The following is an 11,497-nucleotide window of genomic DNA, read 5'->3' as shown; positions in this document are numbered from 1 at the left end:
ATGAGGGTAGCAACAAGTGTACATGCTATAGAAACTGTGAAACGGTACCTAAAATAGATAATCACCTTATTTGTTTTCCAAATTCCAGTGCTGGCTCAGACCATCAATTATCAAACTGGAAAATGTTCACTTTAACGCTCGACGTCAATTTTCAGTCTTAGGAGTACAAAAAAAAAAAAAAAAAAAAAAAAAAAAAAAAAAAAAAAAAAAAAAAAAAAAAGAAAAGAAAAAAAGAAAAAAAAAAAAAAAAAGTACAAAAAAAAAAAAAAAAAAAGGAACATAAAATAATTTGTTTTCTTACTGGCTAAGATTCTACCTCATTCGAGAAAGACTTAATAAAAAACCCTTTTAAGAATAAAGGGCTTGAGGTCTTAATGGCAACTCACACTGGTGGGCACACCTAGGGCTTCACTGTTCCAGGTTAATACACAAAAACTAAATGGTAAGGGAAGCATCATCAAAGACAGGTTACTTTCTAAAATACTTTCTACATATTGATTTCCTTCAGTATTATTTCCTTTGGCTCATGCACACTCAAGGCGCTTCATAAATAAGACGATGAAAGTGGCAAGGGTTATACATTATGAAAGCTCTTTTTCAAAAACAAACAGTGTCGAAATAAATTAACCGGTTATTTTAAAACGCCAGTTTACAAGTTCTTGAAGTCCCTGGTGTTTTGACGTTAGGATTTCTCTAAAACACAGAAACAAAGGGTAAAAATAAGGTGGCCGTCCAAAATGACTTCGGCCGCCCCACTTAGGGAGAGGCCTGGGTTCAGGTAGCCCGCTGGGGTCGAAGGCCACATTTTCCCCGGGTTTATTGGGCTTCGCGGCGGGAGTCTTAGTTCAGGCAGGGGATGCCTTAGGAGGGAAGGAGGGGACGGTGACCCAGGACGTTGGAAGCCGGGGATCTCCGCTTCCCTCGGGCCCCGGCTGGGTTACCAGTGCTGGCCAGCGGCGCGGGTGCCCAGTTGCGCCTGGGACACTGCGGGCACGGCCGTGGCGGCAACGGCGGCGGCCGCTGCGTCGCCGACGCCCGGCAGGACTGAGCGCACTGAGCGGCGGAACTCCTCGTTCCTCCACGTGTAGAGCAGCGGGTTGAGCGCGGACAGGGCGCAGCACAGAAGCCAGCTGGCCGCCTGCACGCCCCAGGGCACCGGCAGCGAGAAGCCGCTGGCCAGGCTCACCCACACCAGCGGCTGCGTGGCCAGCAGGAAGACGCAGCAGAGCAGCAGCACCGACAGGCCGCTGAGACGCCGCTGCGCCCGCCGCGGGTGCAGCGCGGGCGGCAGGGGCTGGGCCTGCGCCGGGTGCGCGGCGCCGCCGGGGCCCTGCGCGTGCGGGGCGCCCGGGAAGGCGGCGGCGGCGGCGGCGCAGCCAGGCAGCTGGTGCAGCAGGTGGAAGTTGAGCACGCTGACCCGCTTGACGCTGACGCGCACGCGGCGCACGATGCCCAGGTAGCAGTGCAGCAGCAGCGCCGTCTGCGCCAGCAGCGCCGCAGCGGCCAGCAGCGCCGGGTAGTGCACGCGCGGGGGCGCGGCGCCGGGCCGCGGCGCCCAGGGTGGGAGCAGCAGCACGAGGCCCAGGGCGAGCGCCCAGGACAGCGCCAGCATGCCCGCCGTGTGGCGCCTCTGGTACAGCGCCTGGTAGGTGGCGGGCGTCCGGGTGATGAGCAGGTAGCGGTTCAGGGCCACGAGGCAGTGGGACAGGAGAGACACCGTGAGTCCGAGGCCCAGCAGCCCGCCCCGCAGCAAGCGGTAGCTGCCCCCGGCGCCGTCCCAGTCCGCGGGGGGCTCCGCAGAGCCCGCGGGCAGGAGCCCGAGCACCGCCTCCTGCGGCATCCAGAGGGCGCAGACGCTGAGGTCGGCGGCGCAGCCGTTCACGATGAAGGCGTTGCTGGTGGTCTGCAGCTTTCGGAAGGACGACACGAGATAGATGACCATGCCGTTGGCCAGCGTGCCCCCGATGGCCAGACCGGAATACAGGAGGGACACCGGGATGCGCCGGCCCGCCCACGACTCCTCTTCCTCGCAGAGCAGCAGCAGCGAGCCCCCGGTGGTGGAGGAGGTGGATGTGGAGGAGGAGTTGGTCATTCTGGCCAACTCTTCACACCTCCCTCGCTAGCGTCGGCTCCTGGCAGCGCGGTCCATCCTGACACTTTCCTGCCTGTCAGAAGGGCAAAGACATCCCTTCAGCCCTCTGCCACCGACACAAAAGGCTGAAGCTGAATAATGGGCTGGGGGAGGGGGAGAAAGGGAGCTCGTGGAGGACGGGGGTGGTAGATGACAGGTGCCTGCCTCGGAAATGTCTCCAGATCCAGGGGAAAGGCCACTTTGCATTACATTCAGCAGGCATCTGGGAAGCCCTAGGACAGAGCAATACCCAAAACAGTCTCTTCTCCCCCAACACACACACACACACACACAAACACAAACACACACACAGCGGGGCGAATATTGCCAGCTGGAGCCCCTAGTTCCAGGAGAAAGGAGATATCCCAGCTGGGGGGAAAATGCCATGGGAAAGGGTTGAAGGGTACCTTGCGTTTGGGCTGGTCCTTAGCCGGTGTCGCACACGGAGGGATGCCAGAAAATACTTCCTCAGTAACAGCATCAGTGGTCCAGAAATCAACAGGAGAAACTCAGCTGGGATCAGTGCCAGGAGCAAGTGTCCGCTTCTCCCAAGCAGCATCCACACACATGATCCTAGGCAGGCACTAGCAGCTGCAGGGAGACTTCTCAGCTGGTATCAGGGCTGGAAAGTAAAGTGGCGGGCTGCAAGCCCAGGCGGGTGGGCAGGCAGGCAGCAGCAGCAAGAATGCTTGGCTGCAAAAGCAGAAGCTGAGCTCAAGAGGAGAGCACCCTGTGCTCAGAAGCAAGAGTGGTGGCTGATGTGGTGAACCCACTCGAAGCTCTCTCCTGCTTAGTTATACATCACCCAGGGAAAAGACAGCCTTTCCACGCTTGGCATGAATTATTCAATAGCTTCTAACTTGTAAGGAAGAAAAATATCTTGCTCAGAAAGTCCTGTAGTTAACAAGTTTCTCTGTCTTTCCTCTCTCTCAATCACCTTATTTTTCATCGTGCTTCATTTTTCTTTCCTTCCTTTATTTCTCCCTTCAATATTAGAATAAAATTTAATATACCCCAGAATATTTCATCTCAGTCTGATGCATTTTCTGGCAAGATTTTTCTGAGAGATACATATATTCCCAGTACCCAGGACTGATCTCTTTATTCCCACATTTTTTAAGGAGAATTGCTTTATGTACTACTTGAAATTCGTTTTTTCTTTGGTAAAGTGGAACATAGATAATTATCCACAGAAAATCTCCATTCCTCAATTTAAATCATAATTTCAGTGTTTTCTCATCAACAAACTCCTTTCCAGAGTTTGTTTTGTTTTTTAGTAATGAAATGGTTAGAGGGTAAAAATGAAATGGGCAGAAGGTTTAAAGTGGATGTCAGTGGTACATCTAGACAATGGAATAGTATTCAATGCTAAAAAGAGACGAGCTATCCAGCCATGAAAGCACATGAAGGAACTAAGTGTGTATCACTAAGTCCAGCAGAAAAATGGGCTACATACCATATGCTACCAACTGTGGCATGCATGAGAAGGCAAAACTATGGAAACAGTTAAAAAGACCAATGGTTGCCAGGGTTAGGGAGAAAGGAGGAATGAATAAATGATCACAGAAGATTCTTAGACAGTGGAACTCTCTACATGATACCATAATGGTGGATCTGTGTCCTTATAAATTTGTCCAAAGTGGTAGAATGTGAAACACCAGTATAAGCTACAGACTTTGGGGAATGATGTGTCAGTGTACATTCAACAATTGTAACAGACAAACCATTCTGGTGGGGGATTTTGATAATGGAAGAGGCCATGTATGCGTGGGGCAGGGGGTACATGAGAAATCTCTGTATCTTTCACTCCAACTTGCCATGAATCTAAAATTGCTCCAAAAAATGGTCAGTCTTAAGAATGAGGGTCAGGGGAAAGCAAGGAACCTGAACAATCCACAGAGTGAACAAAGATGACTTTTCACTTCAGAACTTTTTATCTTATAGACAGTATTAGAGATTGGCTCTCTGATATTGGCATCTTCTTTGGTGCACATGCTCATTTATCCATTCCATGTGGGAAGGTTTTCAGAAAAGTCATTCTCTCAATTCTTCACTGGAAAAGTCATGTATAACTCAATATGGGAATATGGTAACATGGCATAGTGGAAAAAAATGTTAGGTGGGGTTGCAGGGCACTTGGATACTAAGCCAAACATCCATCAGGTAGCCCTGTGATGGATTATTTTCATCTTGTCAAGTAAGTCCCCAGTCAATTACTTCAAAGGCCCTTTCTGTTAAACCTTTCTGTGAATCCCTTTTCATGAATTTAGCATTTCTCCTTTCTAGCTACATGGCATATACCTCTTCTAACATGTATTATAGTTCTGGGTCATATGTCCAGGAGTCTTTCCCAGTAGGTCCCTGAGGGCAGTGTTTCAGGAGAAAGGTCAAAACACACCTTCTCTGCTTTTCTCTTTCTATTTCAAAATCAATATTGATGGTTAATGACTTTAAGAACTCTGATGAGGATTAAGGATGAGGACGATTTGATGGATTTGGTCCAGCTAGGCTGTATCTGAATGAAACTGGTGAGGGCAGGGGCGGGAGAGGTGAAAGAAAAGAACCAGTGACTTGCTATTCAGAGGGTTGAAGGTTTCAATATCAAGTTTACTGATGTAAATAAGCACGTGTCATCTCTTTTTGCTTATTGTCATTTGTCTTTACTGAGGCTTTGAGTGCATTAAGCACAGCAAGTCTGCAGGAGACTGTCCTAATCATTCATACTTAAAACTTGTCATTGAAATAAAGTTTTTTTTTCCCTCTCACATTAACATAGTCCTAAAGGACTCTGTGATAGAATATGGTAGGAGGGTATTCTGCTGAGGGACTCCAGTGCCCAGCAATCACACACACTTCCTCCAAGACCTCCTTTAGTGCTGGCCTGACAGGAGCCAAATTTTTGTTTGTTTCTAGATTTGGTTTTGCTTCTGTTTTAAGTTACTGAACTTACATAATACAAGGTGGGAATTTTTTCTATCTTATTTCCAGCACCAGGTCAGTGCCTGGGACACGGTAGATACTTAATCAATACTTATTGAATTAATAAGTGAATGGCAGTGTAAATTATTTCATTTATTTTTTTTCCATGGTGAAACAGCAAGTGACTTTTATGAGCATCTCTTTCCTCTCACCTTCAGCAGGAACTTGCCCCATCAGTCATCGGCTCCCTGCTGTCTCTTGTCAGTCTCTCTACTCTCCAGTGGTTGCTCCCCTTTGGACTTACAAGAATCGATTTCGCCACAACCTTATAAAACTCCCCTGGAACTTCACCTTCTTCTCATTGTGCCTACACACAGCTCACTTCCCCTTCCTGATGGAAGTGCTCATTTTCTGCTTCTACTTCCAATTGTCCCATTGAATGCTCATGCACACTGCCCTTAGCTCTCCCCGCTCCACAGAAACAACTTTGGCCAAGGTCAACAGTAGGCTCTCAGTAGCAGATTGTGACTCCTCAATCCTTGCCCTCTTTACTTTGACTGTGAAGAACACACTCCTCCTCAGTGCTGTTTCCCTCCAGGTTGCCCGTTGCTTCTGTTTTTCTGTCTGCTCCCTTCCAGACTCATTCTCTGGCTCCCAGCATCATGGTTCCCTTAATTTGGTGGTCCTGGCTTCTCTTCTTGGTTCTCTTCTCACCCTAACTCTGTCTCCCTCATTGATCTCATCGGATTCCATGCCTTCCACTCTCGCCTATGGGTCACCCACAAATTCTTTCCCACCAAGCTTACTTCTTTCCACAGCTGCAGACATGTTGGAACTCGCCATTTGGCTGGTCTCTCTCCCTCCTCAGAATGACCATAAGCTCATTCCCCTATGGTCACTGATTTGGTTAATAGTCCCAATGTTACCCTAGTGTTTCTAATAATTCACCATCAAATGTGGTGTTTGCTGATATAGTTTCTAAGTTGGAGACATTTCTATTTCTAGTAAGATTTTTATATGAATGATTTTTTTAACTGTTAATGTAGTAGGTTACATTTGATGTATTTTTGAAAGTCGAATCATCTTTGTATTCCTCTGATAAACCCAATTTGGGCACAATATGTTATCCTCTTAAAAATATAGATAGACTCTAGGATTCTATTTGCTAATATTTTATTTAAGATTTTTGCATCATAAGTAAAGCCCACTTCATTTAATTTTCTTGTGCCATCTTGTCCTTTCGTAGTGTCAAGGTTATGGTAAAATTTCCCTCAGGAGTTATTTCACCACTACTACATCCACATTCCAACCCACAGAGATGGAGAAGATGAAGGGAGGGCAGCCAGCTTCCTTTTCAAGATTTCCGGAGAATCATAAACATTATCATTATCAATGTCATCGAGTATATACCATATGTGCCAAGCCATGTATTGAGTCTTTTCTTAATCTGTTGTTATATTTATTTCTCATGCCAGGGTGACAAGGTACCCAGCACCCCCCTAAATTTTCAGGGCAGAGCAGGTGTTCAAATGGATGTTTCCATGCCAATGTCTAAATATTTTAAAATCATAAATCAAGTTATCAAACTATTAAATATGTTCTAGTCTCCTAACTTAACAAATATTCTTTCATGACAGCTGGAGAGCCTGACTCAAATTTAGAATTCTGGCCAGGCATAATAACTCACACCTGTAATCCCAGCAATTTGTAATTTGCAAGGCAGTGATTTGCTGTAATCCCAGCAATTTGTAAGGCAGAAGTGGGTGGATTGTTTGAGGCCAGAAGTTTGAGGCCAGCCTGGGCAACAGAGCAAGACCCTCGTCTCTACAAAAAATAAAACATAGCCATTGCGGTGGTATGCACCTTTAGTCCCAGCTACTTGGGAGGATTGCTTGAACCCAGGAGTTCAAGGCTGCCATGAGCTATGATTGCACCTGTGCACTACATCCTGGGCTACAGGACGTGGCCCTGTGTCTTAAAAAAAAAAAAATTAAAATTTTCATCACACTCATAGGTTGTTCCATGCTACCTGAATGTGACTTCCTTGGACAGTGTGCCACTGGCCTGTGATTCACCTCAATCTCTCCTCATCCTCTGCTGTGTCATCACATGCCAGAGAGACCTCATGTCTAACATAGTACACTCCAGCCAGCCCATATGAGTTCTACCCACACCACTGTCCCACAGCCACCCCTTGGCAACATCTCAGACCAAGGGTACCTGGAAGCTATAGTCAGCCATCAGACAAAGCCAGAAAAGTCCATGCAGACCTTGGAAGCCTGCTCATGGCTACTGGGCAGGGGAGAATTCTAGGCCCTGGTACTGGATATAGTCTAGAAATGGGATGAGCTCTAGGTGACTTTGTCCCTCTGGATCTATTTAATAGAGGAGAAAACCGAGTCACAAGGTTAAATAACATGCCCAAGATTACACAGCTTAGAAGTGGCAGAACTGGGATTCAAATGCATGTTATTTGGCCCCATATACATCCACTACACAATACTGCCTCCCTTGGTAAAGTTCAATTTTCCGAATGTGACTTAGCTGCTATACATTCAGCTGCTATAACAAACTGACCCAAAACTACAGTGGTTCAAAAAACTTAATAATAGTTTACTTCTGTCCTATGGGGGTAACTGAGCAGTCCATGTAGAAAGCAGATCTACCCTACAAGGTAATCTAGAAACCCAAGTGTCTCCTCTGTTGCCACCCCGTCATCCCCTAGGGCACTAGTATTCAAAGTGTGGTCCCTGATCAGCAGCGGCATCACTTGGGAATTTGTTAGAAATGGTTCCCAGAATCATTTCTGGAATCAGAAATTCTAGAGATGGTATCCAGAGATCGGTGTTTTAATAAGCCCTCCAGGTGACTTTGATGCACACTGAGGTTTTCCTTGTCTACACGGCTAAAGTTATTTCACCGCTACAACACTCACATTCCACCCCACAGGGATGGAGAGAGGCAAAAGGAGGACAGCTAGCTTCCTTTTTAAGAATATGACCTGAAAATTTCAAACATCACTTCTGCACACATCTCAACAGCCAAAACTTTGGTTTCGTGGCTGCTACTTGCTGCAAAAGGAACTAGGAATGGATTGTCCAGCCAAAAGGTCACATGCCCTACTAAAACTCCAGAGAGCAGGGGAAATGAGACTGGATACTGGGGCAGAGGGATGTAATTTGCAGGCTTATAGCACAAAAGCCAAGTCCGTTTTATCATTTAAAAGCACAGTGCCTAGAGCCCACCAGCTTTATAAGACCCTTTTAAAATGACTGCTATCTGGAAAAAAAAAATTACTGGCTCTGAAATACAAAAAGAAAACTAAAAAACAAATTAATATGTTATTAAATAGTCACCTGCAATTCAAGTCATCATTATGTATAAACCACTTATGTGGAATTGGGGTGCATTTTAATAAGTTTAATATATTGTATAATGGGCTCTCCAAAAGTATCCAGGTCTGCAGAAGCCTTGAAACAGCCCTGCATACATTCCTACATGACCTCTCTACCCCAACCCTCCCTCCCCTCACCGTGCTGCAGCCACTTGCCATCCCTGAGTGTGCTCCAGTCTCTCCTCTTTCCCATCCAGTCATCTTTGTCGACATCATGCTCATCCCTTGGCTGCCTCTCCGCCTCTACACACGTGCTCCCACTTTTGCTAGGTAGGCCCTACTCGTCATCCAGGTCTGAGCTTAGACTTCACCTACAAAAGGAGTCTTTCTTGATCCCAATGCTATGGTTTCAATGTTTGTCCCTCCAAAATTCATATTGAAGGTTAATCCCCAAAGAAGCAGTATTGAGAGGTGGGACCTTTAAGAGTCAATTGAGTTATGAAGGCTCTGCCCTTGTGAATGAATTAGTCCATTCATGGATTTATGGATTAATGGGTTAATGAATTAATGAATTATCAAGGGAGGGGGATCGGTGGCTTTATAAGAAGAGGAAGAGAGACCTAAGCTAACATGCTCAGCCCCTTCACCATGTGATGCCCTGCATCACCTCAGGATTCTGCAGAGTTCCCACCCTGCCAGATGCAGCCTCTCTTTGACAACTGTAAGAAATAAATTCCTCTTCTTTATACATTATCCAGTTTTAGGTATTCTGTTGGGAACAACAGAAAACAGACTAAAGCTGATGACCAGATTGCCTAGCCTGTGTGCCCCCGAAGCACCTGAGCGTATCATTGCCATAGTCTGACTTCTTAGGCATTGAGTATCCCCTCTCCAAGCGGTAAGCTAGTCAAGCACACAGCCCTCTTTCTGATTACAGTACATGACATGTTGTAAATATTTAATCATGTGTTGCCTAAGTATGTCCCTTAGGAACCTTTATATGTGGGAACAAGATTTCAACCTCAATTATCTTTCTGAAGAGATACAACTAACCTTAGTGGAGTCATGTAGCAGAGTATTTGTTTGTTTTTCTAAAATACTTTAACATCTTCATGAAAATACATCCTCCTGGTTTATGCTACAAGATTACTTTTAAATAGAGTGTTGGTTGAAAATACATCACAGAACCCCATGCCTGATACTGACAGAATCCCACGTGGACTTTCCTGGTACTGAATTTCATGATCCACAGAACAGCATACAGCAGCTGTCTCACATCCTTTGGGAAGCCAAAAGGTATGTAGCAGCAGTGAAAAAGGGCTCATTTCCTGTTGCCTCCACCCCTCTGTGCCAAGCCACAGAGCAACCTCAGTAAGCATAACACCAAGACTGTCTAAAATCCCATTTCTAACCCCAGCTGTATTTCTTCAGATCTTGGTCTCTCAGACATTACACAACTGAGAATTGTGTTGTTATGGGCCTGTTTCAACTCTATGTTTTTCAAAGGAACAACATCTTTACGTTGTTTGATAACCAGAGTTGAGAGTGATTCAGCTGCATGTGAGCATTCACCATCACAAGAAACCCTAACGGTAGAGCTTTTAGAAACTATGAATGTATAGAATCATGAAGCTGTAATAACACAGTTTACTTCATCCTGAAATTCTTTGCCTGATGTATATGAAACCTTGGAATGATGGTATTCAGCCTTCTCCTGCCCTACCGGACTTCAGAGTTTCAATAGTTTCACTTCAGCAGCAGCAGCTCACTATGGTAGTGATATCAGGGGACTATACCATAGAGCAGTGGTTCTCAAATGGGGGAGATTTTTCCCCCAAGCATATATTTGGCAATTTCTAGAAACATTTTTTGTTGTCAAAATCTGGGTGAGGAATGCTATTGGTATCTAATGGATAGAAGCCAAAGATGCTGCTAAGCCTCTCACAATGTTGACACAGGATAGCACCCTCACAATACAGACTTATCCAGGTCAAAATGGCAACAGTGCCAAGACCCAGAAAGCCTGCCATGGAAGTTAAAAGGTCAAGATCAAATATCCAGGACCTGCTTGTTATTAGTTATGTGACCAAGGCAAACTATTTCACTTTTATAGACCTCAGTTTTCTCATTTGTAAAATGGTGATAATGTCACCTACCTTGGAGGAGCCTTCGGCGTCCTGAAGTGGCCAGCACTTACTCTGTGTTGCATGTATTGGTGATAGTGGTGATTCCTAACACGGGGCAAGGAGTGGAGGACAAAAAGTGATGTGACTCGTCGACAAGGACAAATATGAATCGGACGGGGGCTTATGAAACACAGATTTGGGTGAACCCCATTACCCCATTTTTCCCTTCCAAGAGCTACTGCCTGTCATATGAAGTTCATGAAAGCATTTTAAGGGAGCTGTTACCCTCCCAAATTTGTGGGCAAAAATGTGACCCCCCAAAACTGTGTTCAAAAAAGTAGCCCTCCCAAATTTGTGTGCAAAAATATGTATTTGTGCATTTTTCTGGAGAAAAGATTGAATAATTTTATGAGTTTGTAATCTCAAAAAGATTAAGAGCAGTTGATATTGTATCTGAATACCTGTGTCCCTCAAAAATTCGTATGTTGACATCCTAACCTCTAAGGTGGTGGTATTAGGAGATGGAAACCTTTGAGGGGTGATTAAGTCATGAGAGGAGAGCCCTTGTTAATGGGTTAGTGGCTAGATAGTCCACTCCAGAGAGCTAGATAGTCCCTTCTGCCATGTGAGGTCATAGCTAGGAGGTACTGTCTATGAACCACACAACCCTCACTAGATGCCAAATCTGCTAATGCCTTAGTTTTAAACTTCTCATTCTCCAGGACTGTAAGAAAAAAAAAAAAAAAATCTGTTGCTTATAAGCTACCCAGTTTATGGTATTTGGCAATAGCAACCCAAACAGACTAAGGCATCATCTGATCTCATTTTATTGGAAAGAAAATTGAGACCAAAAGACAGTGAACTATTTACTCAAAGTCACACACAAAATGATGGAGTTGGGACTTGTACCAGGTTGTCCCACAATACTAAGACAGACGGCTCTATTGGAGTGGGCTAGGACATAGTTTCCCAAACACAATTCCTTGT

General features: G+C 45.5%; 1 protein-coding gene across 1 annotated transcript; it reads right to left on the bottom strand.

Moving 5' to 3' along the window:
* Positions 1 to 274: 274 nt before the first annotated feature.
* GPR88 (G protein-coupled receptor 88) lies at positions 275 to 2,957 on the bottom strand. Its single transcript, XM_017547628.2, has 2 exons — positions 2,539 to 2,957; positions 275 to 2,165 (listed from the first exon to the last, which is right to left on the bottom strand). Exon 2 carries the CDS (start codon positions 2,090 to 2,092, stop codon positions 938 to 940), a length of 1,155 nt encoding a protein of 384 aa, XP_017403117.1. The 5' UTR covers positions 2,093 to 2,165; positions 2,539 to 2,957; the 3' UTR covers positions 275 to 937.
* Positions 2,958 to 11,497: the final 8,540 nt, after the last annotated feature.

This window comes from Cebus imitator, unplaced genomic scaffold, assembly GCF_001604975.1.
Source record: "Cebus imitator isolate Cc_AM_T3 unplaced genomic scaffold, Cebus_imitator-1.0 Scaffold199, whole genome shotgun sequence".
In the NCBI taxonomy this organism is placed as follows: domain Eukaryota; kingdom Metazoa; phylum Chordata; class Mammalia; order Primates; family Cebidae; genus Cebus; species Cebus imitator.
The sequence above is the reverse complement of the archived record's forward strand: the minus strand, read 5'-3'. Positions and strand labels throughout refer to the sequence as shown.

Excerpts from the sequence above, each read along its gene's own strand:
- GPR88 (XM_017547628.2), bottom strand. The coding sequence starts at position 2,092 with ATGACCAACTCCTCCTCCACATCCACCTCCTCCACCACCGGGGGCTCG.